This window comes from Corapipo altera, unplaced genomic scaffold, assembly GCF_003945725.1.
Source record: "Corapipo altera isolate COAL_440 unplaced genomic scaffold, ASM394572v1 RXGC01000072.1, whole genome shotgun sequence".
In the NCBI taxonomy this organism is placed as follows: Eukaryota; Metazoa; Chordata; class Aves; order Passeriformes; family Pipridae; genus Corapipo; species Corapipo altera.
The window spans coordinates 745,108-764,082 of NW_020884943.1; the positions used below are offsets into that span (position 1 = coordinate 745,108).

Consider the following 18,975-nt stretch of genomic DNA (forward strand, 5'->3'; position numbering starts at 1 on the left):
GGGGCGGGGGCGGGCGCGGCGCTGATTGGGCGGCGGCGGCGCGGGGCGGCGGCGCTGATTGGGCGGCTTGGCGGGGCGAGCGGCGGGCGGCGCGCGGCGATTGGCTGCGGACGAGGAAGCAGGAAGGAGGCCGGAGGCGCTCGCGGCTTGCGGGGAGTTCGCGGCGGCGGCGGCGGCGGCGCCCCCGGTCCCTCCTCCGCCCCCTCCTCCGCCCCCTCCTCTGCCCCTCCCGGCCCCTCCGCCGCCCGCTCCGGCCTCCGCCCGCCCGCTCCGCGACGCCCCGCGGCCAGGGGCGGGCGGCGGCGGCGCCTCGTCCCCATCCCGCAGCCGAGGAGGCGGCGGCGCTGACGCAGCAGCGGCGCGGAGCCCGGGACTCGCGGCGCTCCCGCCGCTGGATTTCTCCCCCCGGGGCCTGCGGCAGCTTCCCGGTGAGTCCCCACGCGGCGCCGCGTCGTCCCTCCGCCCCCGGGAACTCCGCCGGGCCGGGAGCAGGTGCCGCCGCCGCCGCCCCGGGGTTTGGGCTTGGGGGGGCGCGGGGCCACCGGGAACTTCCCTGGCGGCGGCGGGGAGGGAGCGCCGGGAGGGCACCGCGGTCTCGGGCCGGGCCGCCGTTATCTCGCGCGGTCCCGCCGGTGCGAGGCCGGAGCGGCCCCGCCGAGACCCCCGGGCCCCCCGCCCCGGCCGCTCGGGGAGCACAAAGGCGGCGGGGGGGGGGTCACACACCGGCACTTGCGGGGCTCGTGGCCCCGGGGGCTGCTCGCTCCGGCATCGCCGGTGCGGGGCCGATCCCCGGGAGAGCCGCCGCTGCCCGCGGCGCCGCCGGTGTCGGGGCAGAGCCGGCGCTGCCCGGCCGGGAGTTGGCACAGGACGGCCCGGCGGGGGTCGGGGTTTTGGGGGTCCCGGCGGCCGGGCGGGGCCGTGAGCCCCTCGGGCGGGTGGCTGGTGGTGGAGCGGGTGAGTCCGTCGAGTTCCCGGTGTTTTCCCCGAGGTGATGCCGCGTGAGCCCCGTGTCCCTGTCGGGCAGGTGCCACCGAGCCTCTCCGGGGCTCAGCGGAGCGGGTTTTTCGTTTCCATCGCGGTTTTCCCCACTTGCCGTGCGCTCCCCGTGGCCCTGGACACCTCTCCTTTCCTGCCGGCAGCCCCGGTGGCCGAGGGCTTGTTTCCTCTTCTCCTTTTGTGTAGCGGTGGCTCCTAATGGAGGCAGCTCCGTTGGCTCCCTCTTTTCCAGCTGCTTCTACGAGGCGCAGGAGCCAGCACATGTGACTGGGCAGAGCTCGGGAAGACGAGCAAGTGCTCCCCGGGCTCTGCTCGGAGCCAGCCCCGGCGCAGGGACCCCCACACCCGGCACGGGGAGCCGCGGGGACCCCTCTGCTCCCCGGGAGCAGCCGCGGAAACTTAAAAAATACGAGCGCTCGGGATCTGTTCTGTTCGCCTCTCCCCCTCCCCTCTCTCTTTCCACGAAATGCTTATCTGAGGGAGGTTGTGGCTGCGTTTTGTTTTAAGGGATCCAGCTGCCCCTCGTGCTCCATCTGAAGTCATCATTGTGAGGAGCAGGCGAGGCTCAAAGCGAGAGGCTCTGCCGGGCTTTCGCTCGCCTGCTTAATTGATCTGCCCATCAGTTTGCCACAATTAGTGAGCGCTTGCTCCACGCCGCCGAGGGGATCTCTGGTGTTCCGGGGGGGGGGGGCCAGGGGGCTGGTTTGAAGGCTTCCAATCCTCGTGGTTGCGGGAAGGAGTGCCACGAGCTGCGTGATAGACTGATGCTTTTGAAATCTTAATGTGATTTAAATACCAGCACGCTGCTGATCGCTTTAGCAGAGATATCCTGCTCACATATTCATCCCGAGCCATCCTTCACGTTTGGCATGTCCTGGCTACCTGAATCCTTCCCCAGCTTCAGCTGGAACTGTCTAAATATTTGCTGGCGATGGGAAACAGTGTGTTAGTCTGGTTTACCGGGACATTTTGGATTTAAACATTGATTTCTGTTTGTTTTCCTCGTGAATTCAGTGCAGCATTTCCAACAGAGCTTTCCAGCTGCTCTTCTGGAGCAGAGCAGGGAAGTGTAGCATCGCTGATAGGTGTAAAACCAGCTGGGAAACAGCAAACCTGCGAGGGAAAATAATTCCCTGAACTTTGGGAATGGTGGATCCTTTCCAGATGCTCTGTTTGCTGGGTGTTGATGGTGACAGTTGCACAGGACAATAAAATGCCACTTAGAAATGCGGGGTTTGGGGGGAAAACAGTCACAGCTTTGGGTCTTATAGCAGAAATGTTATTTTGGAGGTCGCTGGGGTTTCTCATCCAACTCGATAGTTCAGTTTAATGTCAGTGCTCTGTCCTTCCTGCCAGTCATGTCCATCACCTTTCTGTCTCCTCTCTAGCAGCCTTAGCATTTATTTGCCTTTTTAACCAATGTCACAGAACCACAGGACTTGTTAGGGTTGGAAGGGACCTCTGGAGATCGTCCCCACCTAGAGCAGGAGACACAGGAACGCGTCCAGGTGGGTTTGGGATGTCTCCAGAGGGGGAGATTCCACAACCTCCCTGGGAGCTGTTCCAGTGCTTTGCCTCCCTCCATGGAAAGCTCTTCATCCTGTTGAGGTGGAACTTGTTGTGTTTGAGGTTTTTGCAGGTTAATTTTGTGTGCTGTGACGGTGTGTCAGTCTGGGGCTCCATGGGACATGTGTGCTGGTCCAGCCTGGGGAGATCCGATTTAGGGAGCACCTGGCCGGGATTTGGGGGAAATCCACTCTTCAGCAAATGCTTTCCTAATGCTGCTGCAGCACTGAAAATAAGCCCTTAGCAGCAAAGCTGTCCAAAGTAAACAATTGAAAAATAATTAGGAATGGGAGGCAAAGGCACGTTTGCTGCTTGGCATCGCCTTCGGATCGCAGGGAAACGAGGGAATGACGATACCTGGCACTGCAAAAACAGGAAGGTGTGCCCAGATGTGCAGATGTCACATCCAGAAGGAGCTGTGTGGGGCTTTTTTTTGCCCCACCTCCCAGTTGGTTGTCCCCATTTGGACATGAGAAGGAATTTCGTCACGAAAAGGGTTGTCAGGCAGTGGGAGGGGCTGCCCAGGGAGGTGGTGGAGTCCCCATTCCTGGAACGACTGGATGTGGCACTCAGTGCTCTGGGCTGGGTGACAAGGTGGGGGTGGGTCACAGGTTGGATTTGGTCTTGGAATGTCTTTTCCAACCTAAATGATTCTGGGATCTCAGTTAACCATGTCCATACACCCCATGGAAGCAGGGACAGAACCAGCCCGGCGTCGTGCCCGACCAGCTGAACCAATTAAGTCACAACTCTCATGTTATTAATAGTAAACAAGCAGCGGTTCAGATAACTGGGAAATTAAAAAAAAACAAAACAAAACCAAAACAAAAACCAAAAAAATAAACACCCCAAAGAAGTCATAAACCTAAAATAGCTCCAGACACAAGCTGTGGGCTGGCAGGGGCCGGGGTGGCTGGTGTGTGACAGCGAGGGACACATGGTGGTCCCAGGGGATGTCCCTCATCCAAAGGCCTCTGCTTTGCTCTCCTGCTTCCCCTCACTGTGTATTTACATTCCTGTTTCCAGCAGCTCAGAGGGGAGCTGCAGGTTATATTGGCAGCTGCACATTTGGGCTGTCTTCACCTATTTCTCCCGATTGCAAAGGCTGGAAAACGTTGCAGCTTCTGGATGCAAACTGTGTTTAAAGGGAGGGGGGAAAAAAGGGGTGTTTTGTGGAGGATGCTCAGGATCTGTGCTCTGTGTTTCAGCACAAGAACTGGAGGCTTTGGGTCCTTCAGCAATACTCTCTGTCCAGCATGGCAGCTCCTCTTCCATTCACACCAGAGACATGGATTTTAATGGCAAAAAATATTAAAATTCATGGCCAGATCGTTGGCTCTGAGTGCATGAATTATCTCCAACAAGACCATCACGATTTAACCCTCTTTTGCACTGGTACTGGCACCTGATATTCTTTAAATAGGGAAAACACACTTAAATGTAATACTACTGGGTTTATTTCTTAAAAGACAGAAGGAAATGTGGTTGTATGGGACAATGCCATAGGCCTTTGTCCAGTTCCTGCCCAGATTTGCTATTTAACATGAAACTTTATTATAAATAAAGTAGAAAAAAGTAGAGTCACAGTGATATTGTGTGAGAATAAAAAAAACCCTTCCGTTAGAAGAACAGGGCACTGGAAAACTTCATCTTGCCATGAAGTAAAATGAGGGACTGGTGTTCTTAAAGAGAGAAACCCAAGGATGCCATTAAGAAAAATAAACATAAATCTGATTTAAAACTAATGCGTTTGGCCACAGTATTTGTGCCATTGGAGCTTAACTGGTCTGTTCCATGTTATTTTTTCTCTTGCCATGTGGGTGAAATTCTTGTAACATCAGGGGATGGAGAGCTGGTGGGGTGTAAGAAGTGCAGTCAGCTGAGGGAACCGAACCTGAACCTCTTTGTAAAATCTCTGATGTCTCAGTATTATCCTTATACAGTTGTAGTTTGAGTTAAATCACGGTGGAAGCCCCTCGGTGGGGACAGCAGGTCTGCTCTGCTTCTGCAGGAGAGCAGCTGAAAATGAGGAAAAAACAGCCTGTTTTCCCTTTCATCAGCCAGGTACCTGTGTGCATGGAATACATTGTATACATGCTGCATACAGGGTGTGTGGGGGGGTTATTAACCCCACGTGGGTCAAAAATAACACGAGGATTTTTGCCTGGTTTCTGAGTGGTGCTTTTTGGCAGTGCCGAGGGCTCTTGGGGATGGGGAAAGACACGAACGTTTCCTTGAATTAAAAAAATGTGGGAATGAGCCGTGTAACAGCCTGTGAGTCCAGTGGCACCGGGCAGTCCCCCTGGGGAGTCCAGCTGAGTGTGCAGCTAAATAAACACCTATTCCCTGGGAGGGATGTGTGTCAGCTCCCCGGGAGCACGGAGTGCTCAGGGCCGGAGCGCTGCGCTTTTTTCCCACGTGGCACGGCCGGGAATGCTGCTTTTATCACCTTTTTATAAAAGCTCTGCCTGAGATCATAGGTGGGTACGTGGTTGGGTCTTGTCGAGGGCTGCTTGGAATCGTTTGGTTTGTGTGCCCTTTAAAACTCCCAGTGCCTTTGGGGCAGCCCAGGAATTTGGGGGGGGGGTTGCTGTCACATGTGACAGGAGCGTTGGGATCCGTGTGCCTTGTGTCTCTCCTTGCCCTTCCCAGAGGAGGGTGGTGCAGCCCAGGTGGGATTTTCCTGCTGCTGTATTCCCTGGGCACCGTCCTGCCGTGGATGGAAGCGCTCTGGGAAGCGGCACGTGGCGCAGGTGGGATCTGTGTGAGACGTGGCGTGCTCAGGGATGAGGTGCTGCTGCCGGGTGCTGCATTCCTCGTGTCCCAGTTCTCCTGAACAAAGGTGTGACTGAAGGCAAGGATGATTTTTCAGCTTTTCCCCCTTTGTGAGGCACATCCCAGGAGCGCTCGCTGGCACCCATTGTTCTTCCAGCAGTTTTTTTTCCTCATGCTCGGCTTTGAAACTCTGCAGCTCAGCAGCCTGGGGTTTTTTTTTATTTTTTTTTAATGAAAGATCTTGGCTTTTAGCAGCTGCCTGTATCTCAGTATTTCAAATTATTTACGATGCTCTTAGGAACAAAAAGCAGGCGTTTTCCTGGCAATAATTGGAATAAAGGCCCTTTGCTGGCAGCTGATTTTTCAGTGTCTGGATTATCATCCTTGAAATAAAACCCCGGTGGCTGGGGAAGCATCGAGATCCCGGGCATTGCTTCCTCCCCGCACCGTGCCTGGCCTTCTATTGTTCCTGCCTGTGGCCTGTGGGAAGCTCGGGAAATCGGGAGCTCCGGCTGCCTTCCCGCAGCACGGCTTTATCCGCCGGCTCGGCTTCATTGTGTCTCCCGGCGCCTGCAGAATACCTGGAACGGGCTTCCATTGGCAGCGGGGAAGGGACACGGGGAGTCCCGGGGATGGGAGGAAAAGATGGTTGAGTTGAGCTCTGGAGGCTGGAGGGAGCGTGGCCGAGGGGCCGCGGAGCAGGCGGATGCTGCCGGAGCCGGGAGCACCCTCGCATTCCCGATCCTTGGATCCTCGCCGGGGAAATTCGTTACCCAGCGTAGCCCCTGGGATGGAGCAGGATCCACATCCCTGGAATAACTTTGGGATGCTTGCTGTGTTAGGGCAGCGGGTGAGTTGAGTGCATTCTCACTGGCTTAGGGTTGGGAATTCCATAAAAAAAGAACAGGATTTGAGCAGGGGTGGAGAGGAGGCGTCTGTGGAGGGAGGATGGAGAGAGCACCTGGGGGCAGTGGGGAACAAGCTGCAGTAATCACATATTGATAAACACGGAAGGTTTGGAAGGAGGAGGAAGGTGGGAAGGCGCAGGCTCGTGGAGGGAACTAGTGGGGCAGCAGGAGGTTTGTTTTTAATTAAGGAAAACTCCTCAAAAATTAAGGCAAGAGACGTGTTTGGGTTTGTTCCTTTGTTCAGCTCAGCCAAAATCAGTGGAAGGATTCGAGGCTGGAGGTGGCTCAGAGTAAGGAGGTGCAGAGCTCTCTCCAAGGTGAGCAGGAATTTTAAAGGAAAAGGACTTGGCAGCTCCAATCACTTGTAGACAGAGAAAAAAGGAGATTTCCCTAAAATGCTGACTAAAGGCCATGTGGTACGGAAATCCTGACTTGGACAGGTGAATCCCAAACTGGGAATTCCTGAGATTTCAGCAGATTGCACAAGCAGCAGAAGTGAACCAGGTGTTTTGGGGATTTATTCCTTAAAAGTCCTGGCAACCCCAACTTTCTGGCAAATCCCTAATTCCCAGGGGTGGTACCTGCAATAACCAAGCACCTGGTGAGGGGGAATGTGCAGTAACTGCTGGCTGCCCCCCTTGTCCCCTGTGAGAACCCTGTCATCCCATCTTTCCCTTTCTTAGGTACTGGATTACATCAAAGATCTCTAGGAATGTGGTTATTTGGGATTTTTCATCCTCCCTGTGTTTTGGTTGGAAAGAGGTGAATCCTTTCCGATCCTGTTAGGCAGTGTGATTGGGAAGGCACCGTTTAGCCAGCCTTCAAAAAAAAGCCATTTTAATTCCTTCCCGCTTCCATTTCTTCCCATGTAGTGGAAGAGGAGCCAGGGAATAATTCCCCCTTGAGCATAAATGATCAACTTTGCTGGAGGTGCAGTCCTGGCACCTCTGGGGCTGTAAAGGCATGGTACAAACCCTGCCCCTCTCGGGGTCAGCACCAGTTGTCAGGAATGACTTCAGCCCAGGGACGAAGTTAGGGATGCGAGTGGCTCAGTTCCAGTGCGGATGGAGCATTGCTGTCTCTGCTCAGCCCACGTGTGATCTGCAGCAGTTTCTGCTGCCTGAAACCACTAATGAGCTTAAGAACTTCCCTGTTTTCTCAGTGCTTAACGAAAATTAAATCCTTCCCTCCCTCCCGACACAACTCGTCGCGTGCTCGGCCGGTGCTTTCAGGCAGAACAATGGGTGGGCACTGACCCTCCTGAGGTGCCACCTCGGAGCTCTTATGGAATAATTAGGGGATCCTTAACCTTCCCACGAGGTTTAGGGGGTGGTTTTTGCATTGATAACGTGATGTATCCCAAGACTCGGCCTTGAATTTCAGGCTGTTCCAAACTCCATCTGTCCACTAAGTGAATGTCAATCCAATTTAAGCTTGCGTACGTTTCCAAGGAAACCATGGGAGGCAGTGGGGAGAAGTGGATCGTGGAGGGGCAGAGGGGGAAAGCACAGCAGCAGCACTTCTGACTTTTCACTGCTTAAATATGATTAAAACCCAGTTTGCTGTAATAACCCTGCACAGAGCAGTGCTCGGAGGCCTTGGGGGGTCAGACGGTTCCTCTCGGAGCAGCTTCTGTTGTGTGCAAATGAAACATTAAAATAAGAAAGGGGAAAGTGGTTTCAGGTGCTGCCCCCAAGGTCTCAGTCCAGCTCGTAGAGCTTTGCAGTTTCCCACAGAGATCACAGAGTCCCAGAATCATTGCGGCTGGAAAAACCCTCCCAGACCATCAAGTCCACCCTGTGCCCGATGCCCACCTTGTCACCCAGCCCAGAGCATTGTGAGTGCCATGTTCAGCTGTTCCTTGGACACATCCAGGGATGGGGGCTCCACCACCTCCTTGGGCAACTCCTTCCAATGCTTAAAATCATGGGTTTGGACAGTGAGGTTCCAATTTTCTACGTGTCAGGCTGGAAAACTCGTGGAGCTGTATGAAAACTTGTGCAGTCCCTCAGCTGAGCAAAGCAAACTGTGAATGGACCCAGAGGAGTCTTTATATGCATATAAAGAAGTGTTTGGGTAAATTTAAGATCAGACTTAGTGCTTGGTTTCTGTTCGGAAGAAATGAGGATTTCCCCCCCTATTTACAGGAATTCACCTTTAATTGAGAGTTTAAATCCTGCAGAAGCGAGGACTGTAAGTGTGCCTGGCTTTCCAGAGAGATGTGTATTTCTACCTCTTAATACAGCTGTTAAATAAAGTGTTTGTCTTGGTTATTGAAATGAGGAGTGAGGATCTCGCTTTGGAGCTCTAAAATGGGATATTATCTGTCATTTTAGTTTAAAGAATGCTGCTGGCTTCGAATGTTTTACTGTGACAAATAGCTGGAGCTGGAATTCTGGTATCTGGGGATATCCTGCGTGGATACATCATCTCCTTGTGCATTGTAACTGCAATGTGAGGCACAGACTCCCCAGCTCGGAGTTTTTGCAGCTGTTGTCCTGTGTCAGATCCTCTTTGATTCAAATCCCCCCAAGATTTGGACCGGCAGCAGGAAAACTGGCTGTGGGGAGGTGTGTGCTGGGCACGGGCACTGGGAATCGTCCTTGGTCAGAGGCTGTGGGATAACAGGGGAGTTCTGGCTGCTGGGGGGGGCTCTGCAGCACATTCCTACTTATCAGCTGTTTACCCTTCCACGCTGGGCACAGCCTGGGAAAGCAGAGCTGGCTGCAGCTTGCTTGGATCTTCCAGCAGCTCCTGGAAACTTCCTACCAGTTCCTCCTCTGTTCTCCCGGTAGCTGCGAGCGGCTCCCGCTGCCACTTTGGCTCTGCTTCAACTGGCAGCTCGTGCAGCTCAGGAATCCCTCTGGGATCGCCTCTCTGGTCACATTTGCTGTGGTCTGGCTTCACATGTTTTCTCCTTGTACCCCTCTCCTTGGAGCCTGGAGCTCCAAACCATTTGCATCTTTTCCTGCACGGGTGCCTGGGATGTGTGTGATCGTTCCCTTCCTCGTCCCTCTGCTCCACGTGTTGAACATCTCAGTGTACAGTTAATGTTCTCAAATCCTGTAGCTGATAATCAAGGGGGTGATTCTGATTGGTTTTTGTCTCTCCACCAGGCAGTGCTAAGAGTTCCTCAAAAGTTTTGCCCTTTTTTTTTCCTGTTAGGAATATTCTCCTCGAAGTTGGAGGAAGCACGTGGTGGTGGTGGGAGGGGTGTTGTTGAAGTATCAGAGCATCATTTGTGCAGAACAGCTTCTGTAGCACTTGTAGCAATCTTCTCCCCAGTACTCACCACACCTGGATGTTTCGAAGCCACAACCTGACTTCCAGGGACCTTCCTTAAAATCCGGTTGGAGGCACCCTTGCCATTTCCATAAAACTCTTTAAAAGCTTTGTAGTCCCCAGAAAGGAGCCGTAATTGGGCTCCTTTGCCAGGGATCCAGTGGTTTATCCTCTGGAGTTCCCACTGGCTCCATGGTGACCTGCAGTGATGTGAGAATGGAAGTGTTTTCAACCCCTCCCCCAAATTCAACCTGGAGCTCTGGAGACCGGGCGTGTGGCTCAACCATTGTTCTTAAACCAGTCCTGATTTTTTTAGTCAGTTTTTCCTCCCGGCTGAACAAGATGGAACAAAATCCAAGCAGTGTGTTGGTGTGCTGGAGCTGATGTGGCCCAGCTGATTGAAGGTGTCCCCTCCCGGCCCTGGCTGTGTGAGCCGGGTGTGTTTAATCGCTGCCTCTCCGAGCAGCCCAGGGCTGTCACGCACGTGTGGGTCCATTAATGCACCTTAATGAGTGGATATAAACCAAATCACTGCCAGCGTGGGCTGCAAACCCTGTCCAGTCTATTTAAAGGTGATATTTGTTGCCACGACTGATCAAACCCGGGGCGCGAGCAAACCTGTGTGTTTAAGTGCACCTCTAATGATGTGGGGAAGGGATGAAAGAGCTGGGGCAGCTCCTAATGGGAGTTAAATGGGCTCTCCTGGAAGCGCTGTTCCAGTGAGCGGGATTCTCCTTGTCAGAGAGAGTAGAGTGGCTGAATTGCCTGCGTTTGGCTTGTGGTTCCTGGTATTTTAACTCTCAGCTCCTGCCTGAGAGTTTTCTCCCCAGGTTTCTGCTGGCAACACTGTGCCGGCTGCTGGTCCCTAGAAATGCTCCTCTGGCTCTGCTTAGGACCTTTGGCAACGCTGAGTCCCTCCACTTCCTGGGCTTAAATTATCCAATTTGATCCAAATTTCAGTGATTCTCTGCTAACACCACCTTAGGAATGAAGGAACTTTTTTGTCCTTTGAGGTGTCAGCACCATCCCTTGGACTGACCTCACACATGAAACCAGTCGAGTTGTGACATTTCCAGTGGAACTTCTTCGCTTACCTTGCGAGTTACTCATTTGTAAATACTGTCTCTGGCGTTAATGAGAGGGAGGAAAGGTTTAAAGCAAGTTTAGTTAGGCTTGGCAGTTCTACCTCGGTCATAACCGTGTCACCAGCAGACGTGTGAATATACAGTGTAAGTGTGGTGGTGATTGATACTGCATTTTGTGAAGGAAAAAAAGAATTGTTTGTTTTAAAGCCACATCTGGACTTTTATTTCAGAAGTTCCCAACCCATTCTGTGATTCATAGCATGCCAGAATGATTTGGCTTGGAAAGGACTTAAAAATCATCTTTTTCCACCCCCTGCTATGGGCAGGGACACCTTCCACTAGCCCAGGTTGCTCCAAGGTCCATCCAACCTGGCCTTGGACACTTCCAGGGATGGGGCAGCCACAGCTTCTCTGAGCAACCTGTGCCAGGGCCTCACCCCCCTGACAGGAAGGAATTAGATTTTTTTAATTCTGAGTTCAAATCCAGCAAAATTGGCTTAAGATTTAAGCTCTGCTCGGGGTTCAGGGTGGCACTGTGGTTTATGAGACATGAGGGAAGGAGAGGGTTTGGTTCCAGGGATTCCAGGGGGAATGTGAGAGTTGTGTAAAATCTTTCCTTGACTTGAGTTCTGGGTTGGGACCGAAGCTCTCAAATGGACAAGTGCTCAGCATAAGTCATCCTGTGTCACATTTGTCCTCAGCCAGGGCCGTGTGGGGTTTTAATTCTGGTGTTTCAAGTGATGGTCAGAAAGTGAGAATAAAGAAGTAGATAGTCTGTTTTCTTTTGAAATGTCTGTTAAACTTTGAATAGAAAGAGGAATCAAAACCTTTGATGGAGGAAATGTGAAATCCCAGAGAGCTGTTCTGCTGCATGGGCAGCTTGTAACCCAGCTGAGGGCGAAGTGACGTGCCACTGCTTTCAAAACCACACAGAAACAAAAGGTGTTTCCAGAGGAAAGCTGGTAGTGCCTGAAGAACTTTATTTTAAAACTGAAAATAATCCAAATTGCAGTTCTAGTCTGAAAAGGCAGTTCTGGTCAGGGTATTTCAGCTGGGAATGAGTCAGAACACAAGAATCCTCGAAAATACGACGTGAACTTGTTCTTTAACAGAACCTTGTTTTGCCTGCTTGGGCTTAAGGCTCCTTTAAATTTAAGTTGAGGTTATAAACATGCATGTTATTTAAATTTTAAAATCCAGGCTGTCCTCTGCACTCCTCTCAGAGATGATAACTCCCGGAGTCCATACCTGGAACTGCAGTGCCAAGGATTAGGACACTAAGGTGGGGCACAGGCAGTTTTGAGGGACACTCTGAGGTGGGGAAAATAAGATGAAGATTATTTAAAGGAAAAAAAAAAACATTGAAGTTGCATTTTGGGTCAGAATTCAGGAGGACTAGTGGAATGTTATACTGAAGGGATGCCTTGCCCATCCCTGAATTTCCTGCATTGTTTTTTTCTCTCCCCTAAAGCCACTTTTGAGCTTGTTGAGTAGGAACATGTTGCCTTTGGATCCTGACACAGTTCCTACTGGAAAGAGAGTGAAGGGAGAGTTTTCTGGGGGGAGATGTACCGGAGAGAGGAGAAGGGAAATCTGGATCCAGGGATAGGATGGCAGCGACAGCTCCATGGCATGGAGAGGAGCTGGCAGGGATGCACCTGCCCTTGGAATTCCCACCGGCAGCACAGTTTGCAGCCACACGTGTCGTACACGGAATCACGGCGCAGCCTGAATTATTTAGGCTGAGCAGCTTGGAGGAAGCTCCTAAAGCAGCCGTGGAAGGGTGTGAGTGTAATATATAGAAGAGCTTTAATATTTACTATAGAAAAACCTCACACCTTGTTCTTCAAAATAAAGCCCTGGGAATAATCTGTTATTCCGTTTTGTCTGCGGAACAGGAAGGGTGCCAGAGCTATCTGAGCAAAGTGACATGTGATTGATATTTTACCAGACTCAGCCTTCTGCCGCCGAGGAATCCAGCTTGCATTTTGCATGTATGAAAAATGAGATGAGCAGGGCTTGTGTGGGTTATTTTTTATTTTTTTATTTTTTTTTTTGTAAACCTTGATTAACTTGATTGGCAAAGCTGGTGCTCCTTCTATAAACACGACCGTGAAACCTGTCCCGGAATATTTTCGACTTGGTTTTTCAAATTATTTGTAGGGATCTTTTAGGCTGTTGTTTGTGTAGCTGTCACATGGCAGCTTTACACAGAACCTATTTAAACTTGTAACAGGCGATTCTGTGTGAACGGGTGATGCTTAATATATCTGGTATTTTATAGAATCACAGAATCCTGGAATGGTTTGGGTGGGAAGGGACCTTAAAGACCATCTCATTCCAACCTCTCTGCCATGGGCAGGGACACCTTCCACTAGCCCAGGTTGCTCCAAGGCCTATCCAACCTGGCCTTGGACACTTCCAGGGATGGGGCAGCCACAGCTTCTCTGGGCAACCTGTGCCAGGGCCTCCCCACTCTCACAGGGAAGGATTTCTTCCCTGTATCCCATCTAATCCTGCTCTGGTCCAATGGTCAGGGCTGTGGTGATGAGTGAGAGAAACCAGCCCTTTCTGCAGCCTAATGAGCTCTGTATAAACAATTTTCTCCGGAGCGTGTGGATGATGGAGCTTTCGATGGGTCTCCGGAGAAAAATCAGGCTGGACCCAGGGAAGACAAATTGCAGGCTCCAACAATGACAGATTTTCTGAACATTTGAGATGGAAGTGGTGTTTCCACTCTCGGGACGCGCGCGGTGTTTGGGTAATTCAGCCGGGGATTCCTGATGCTACCGAGATTTATCCGGATTTCCCAGAGCTCCTGGGAGGCTTCCTCCGTGCGACACGTTCCTTAGAGCACTGGGAATTAGTCTCCTGTAAAAGCAGCGGGGAGAAAGGAGCCAATCCTCCAGATACTCGCAGTTGTAGGGCTGTTGTCACAGCGTAAGCCGTTCCAATGGAAGTGGATAGATGGGATTCAAGCAGACGGGGCTGGGAGCCGTCGGAGCGGTGCCGTGCACGGAGAGGAGGGTTGGTGCTGTCGTAACTCTTTGTGTATCACTGAAGTGCCAAATGGATTAGGAGCTTTAAAAGCTTTAATTTCTGTGCTTTTGGCACCATCTCCTTGGAACGTGCGTCTCTGTGGTGGAGCTCTGGAGAGGAAATGGGGCTTGAAGGGGTAGTCCCAGACTAGTTCCTTTAATTTCCCTTGCAATCAAGTGCTGGAGAGGGAGAGACAGATGCTGCAGCTGCGTGATTACAGAACGTGCAGCTGTTATCACACTTGCTCCTTTTCCTGCTAATGAGGCATCAACTCTCTCCTGAGTTTGCTGTTTGGGTCGTGGTTTTATTCTAGCAGAAAATTAGAAGTGTTTTTAATTTTTCTTCATCCTGGTCTGCTTTGGGTTCAACAGCTGTCAGAGGCAGTTTTTCAGAACTGTTGGAGGTTTAGTCCAGTTTGAGAAAGGAGTTGCCAGGGGATGGTTGCCCAGAGAAACTGTGGCTGCCCCTGGATCCCTGGAAGTGTCCAAGGCCAGGTTAGACAGGGCTTGGAGCAACCTGGGCTGGTGGAAGGTGTCCCTGCCCATGGCAGGGAGTCGGAATGGGATGAACTTTAAGGTCCCTTCCACTCCAAACCATGCTGGGATTGTATGATAAGGAGGCAGCAATTCCAGCTAGCTTGAAAATTCCTGGTGGTCTCTGGATGCAGCTGCTTGGAACTTTAATTTCCCGCAGGGTTACACCTCAGTGTCTTCTCAGCATTAATCCAGCTCCTCAGCCACGAGCAGTAAACGGGTGGTTCTGGCTTCAGCACCTTCACTTTCAATTCTCCACATTATCTTGTGCTTTCCTGGAAGACTTGTGGGCACAGGCAGCTTTCCTTTGCTTTGTGCCGCAATGCAAAGGTGGAGAGAGGATGAAGAGCTCTGCCACTCTCCCTTCCCAGCTGGCAGGAGCACAATGCTCGCTGGAAGGAGGCTCGGCAGGGCTCTGATTTGAGGGATGATGCACTTGCCTGTCAGATGGCTGAGTTTTGAGCAGCGTTCAAAAGCTCCGTGGCTGTGTTGTGCCGGGGGGAAGAGAAGGGATTGCTGCATCACAGGTGAGCTGGCAGCAGGAGCATCCCAAAGCAATCCACGCACTGCAGGTAACTGGGGAGGTGTGGAAAGACTTCTGGGAAGTGCAGCATGCTAAGGATGGGGTTTGTTCCGTAGGTGCTGGCAATGAATCCTAGAATCCTGGAATGGTTCGGGTGGGAAGGGACCTTAAAGCTCATCCAGTCCCACCCCCTGCCATGGGCAGGGACACCTTCCACTAGCCCAACTTGCTCCAAGCCCCGTCCAACCTGTCCTTGGACACTCCCAGGGATGGGGCAGCCACAGCTTCTCTGGGTAACCTGTGCCAGGGCCTCACTGCCCTCACAGGGAAGGATTTCTTCCCAATATCCCGTCTAACCCTGTCCTCTGGCGGTGGGAAGCCATTCCCCCTTGTCCTGTCACTCCAGGCCCTTGTCCAAAGCCCCTCTCCATCTTTTCTGTCAGCCCCTTCAGGCACTGTAAGGCCACAATTTAGGTCACCCTGGAGCTTCTCTTCTCCAGGCTGAACAATCCCGATTCTCCTTAACTGCTTCCCTCAATCTCCCCCAGGCTTTTCCTAACTTTATAGCAACCGTGGTGTGAACAAAGTCACATCTATGGTGCCCAGTTTTTAATGAATATTCCAACTGATTTGGGCACTAAACCCTCAGGATGTTGTGGTGCCAGGGCAGGTCAGGCTCCTGCCTGCGGAAGCCTAAGGAGAATGAGGTGGCTGATGCTGGGTTAAGAAAAACCATGGCTATTTATTTTGGGGTTTTCACCTCTGCCAGAGGCTCAGGCTCTCATTAAGGATAACAGAAAATAGGATGAGAGTTGCAAGGAAACCACTGGTCCATATAGCCCGGGAAGAGCTGTCCTCCTCGGGGCATGGATCTGCAGGATGCCTGGTGTGCCACTGCCAAACCCTGCTCTGCCCGAGCCAGTTTTTAAATTACAGTCCTCTTCCAAACTCCAGAGGTGGTGTGTGCTCAGTTTGGCCTCTTGTGCAAGAAGAATTCCAGTTGTGGAGGAAAATCCGTCTGACTTGATCCTCCTAATTCCCTAATTTCTGATAAGCAAAACACGCATGTGCATCAGTGTTTGCTCCCCACCGAGCTCTCCTGTCGGGGCACCAGCCTTGGGAAATATCCCGTGTTTAACAGGGTGGAAGGACCCCAAAACACTCCAGGAAGGGCCTGACATCCAGAAAAGCACTGTGCAAACCCCAGTGGGTTTCAATCCCTGAATTTCCCTTAGTTAACACATATATAAGCAAGTCAATTAAAACACATCAAGCTTATTTCAAATAGATAATCTAATTATCAGCTTGATTAAACCATATCAAATGAACAGTTCTTGTAATTCGGGAGCTTTGTTCTAATCACTGCCAAAGCAGTAGGAGCTTTAATTAAACGCCTCAAAAGTGGCAGACCAGTGTCAATTGAGGGGAGTTCCAGCCCAAACCCTGATTCAGGGACAAGCAAACCCCTCCTAGGTGGGTGCTGCTACAAAGATCAGCTCTTTGGTGCCAATAAATGGAATTTGACTGTTTTGTAAATACCATTGAAGGCAAGTAATTGTCCTTTTCTGCTGTTTCTGATGCTCAGAGACAGACTTAATTAAATCTATTCCACTATCACTCATTTAGGCTGACATTTTTAACGTCTATGGGTTGGTATCACCCACTCATATCCTGTCTTAGCGTTGGACCTGCAGCAACTTCTTATGGGAACGTGTGCTCCTTCGCACCGCAGAATTCTTGAATTCCTTAATTAAAGATCAGTTTTTGGTTTGCTGGATAACTCGGGAAGCTGGGGCTTCTTTTTCCTGCCGTGAATGTGTCTTTGGGGCCTCCCTGCCCAACGTGATTAGGTGTTTAATGTCCCCAACTTTTATAAGACACAACGACATGGGCAGCGTGCAGCCAGGTCCCAACCTGCACAGGGATTTGCATGGATTTAATTTATTAATGTCGGCAGGTCTCTGTTTAATAGCCCAAGTTTTCTTTTCCCCCCAAGGGGGTGGACTTTCTGTTTTTCTTTTGCCTAACTGTCTCACAAAACAACGCTGGAAGAGCCTGCCTGTATCAGCATGCAGGAAATCACAGACTGGGGTTTATTTCTGCTCCGTGCCCTGTACCAGCCTTCAGATTTCGGAAATTTGATGGGAATTTGTGAAGTGTTGGGAACAGCACCAGCGTAAGAGGGAGCTGGGTAGAACAGCTCCCTGCTTTTCCCAGCTGCTGTGGCATTTGCCATCCCCACCTTGCTTTTAATTACTATCATGTTCCACGGCCTGATATTAAACCACATCTAACTAATTGCATCCTGTCTCTTAATTGGCTTAACTGGCCATCACCCAAACAGGCTGTGCTGTATAGAGACAAGCTTCCCCAAATATCCCCTAATTGGCAGTGGGTGCTGTTTGCAGAGCCGGGTCCCTCTCGGCGACATTAATGGCTGTTTTCTCCTGTCCGTTCCCAGGATTGGACATTGATCCTATGACGCATGCCCGGAAGAAACAGCTTTTCCTTCTGAAACACCCAGCTGGTTGTGCTGGCCAGGCCTCGGGCGGCAGGAGGATGGACAGGGCCGGCACGGAGCGCGGGGAGCAGCGGGACGGAGACGCCTCCGAGGCTCCCAGCGGTCCCGGGGGCTTCGTGGGGACTCACAAAGGCAAGAGCCCGCGCGAGGTGCGCAAGACGTACCCGCTGCGCCGGCGCCTGCCCCCCTCGGTCAGCAAAAAGACCTGCAAGGTGCTGCTCACCCGGCTGGAGGATGTGGCCGGGTCTCTGTCCAAGCAGAGCCAGAGCTGTAAAAAAAAGCACCTTCCCAGCTGGATGGAGGGTTTGTTCTCCGAACAAGCGCAGCCCGTGGGAGCGGGGAAGAGCGATTCACCTGGGGAGAAGGGCACAGGGACTTACCCAGGGCCGGAGCAGGACCTCGATGCTGCTCCGTCGGAGCCCAGGAAGCGCCGCCTGGCCTCGCTGAACGCGGAGGCCGTGAACAACCTGCTCTTCGAACGGGACGACGGCTTGTTATCCGGCAGGCGCTTCCGCAGGGACTCCGGGAAACCCGCTGGGGACTGTGCCCTGAAGGGCTTGCAGTGCAAAGCTGGGGACAACTGGCCTGCCCTGGAGAAACCGGCTGTGAAAACCGGGAAAGGAAAGAACCGACCCGAGCCCGGTCAGAAATGCAACAGCTGCGAGCATTCGGTGGACGAGGTCTTTGATGATGGGACAAAGAGGGAGGACGGAACCGTCTCCTACCATCCCACCCCAAAGAGACTGGCCAGCCTCAATGCCGTGGCCTTCCTCAAGCTGACCCACGAGAAAGACCAGCCCCTGAAGCCGCGGAGTAAAGCGGACGGAGAGGGCAAGTCCGAGAACCACTGTTCAAAATCCATGCTCAAATGGGCCAAAGCCGGGAGGAAGAACTGTGTCAAATCCAAGAAGGAAGCGACCAGCTTAAAAATGGACGGGCAGCACGGCTGGCAAGGCCAGGCCCTGGGCACCTTTGGGAAAGGGGAGCAGCGGGACTCCTCCAGGCTCTACGGGACAACAGAGCCCGTCCCCTATGAGTCACTGTCCAGCTCCTACGCAAGCACCGAGGGCTTCTACCACAGACTGCCTTTGCTTATGGGAGGACAAGCTTCCATGAAGCCAGAGTATGGAAGACCCGGAGAGAAATCCCCGACCCCCAAACAGGAGTTTCATCAGCCTTCCTTTCCCGTGCAGCAGTTCCCTCCCTTGCCCGTGCCCGGGAATCACGCGGATTGTGGATGTCTCTACGAATCCTCGGATCTGACCCCGTTGAACGGGTTTTACGTTTATTACGGCCAAAGCGGATACAGTGGCTACTCCCCCTGCTCCGTTTACCCCAAGGACGAGCTGTCGCAGGCCGCCACCTGCGAGGGGCTCCTGGTGTCTCCCGGGGCGCTGCCGTCGGGCGCGCCCCTGCAGCCCCTGCACTGGTGCAGCTCCCCGTACTGCTGCGGGCAGGGAGCGGCGCTGAGCAGCTTCAGCGTCTGCGGAGTGGTGCACGTGCCCGAGGGCCGCGTCGGCAGCGTGACCGCGGGACGGAGCAGCTTCCCCTACAAAATGCCTTTTGCAGCAGGTAAGGTGCCGAGGGCAGGCGAGTCCCCGGGCGGCGTTCCCGGGAGAAAGGAGAGGGCTGGCGGTTCCCTCTGCTCGCGCGGTGTCTCGTCTCAGAACTCGCCTCCCACCTCCCCTTCCCTCGTGTTTTAGCCCGGAGGGTTTTTCCCACCGAAAGGTCTCGTCGGTGTGGGAAG

At 52.7% G+C, this 18,975-nt stretch overlaps 1 protein-coding gene across 1 annotated transcript in view; it reads left to right on the forward strand.

Moving 5' to 3' along the window:
* Positions 1–212: 212 nt before the first annotated feature.
* BAHD1 (bromo adjacent homology domain containing 1) overlaps positions 213–18,975 on the forward strand; it is a 28,550-nt gene continuing 9,787 nt past the window's right edge. The window contains exons 1-2 of the mRNA XM_027662116.1: positions 213–428; positions 17,169–18,800. Of these exons, the coding sequence (XP_027517917.1) occupies positions 17,186–18,800 (1,615 nt within the window). The 5' untranslated portion in view covers positions 213–428; positions 17,169–17,185. The remainder of the gene's footprint in view (positions 429–17,168; positions 18,801–18,975) is intronic.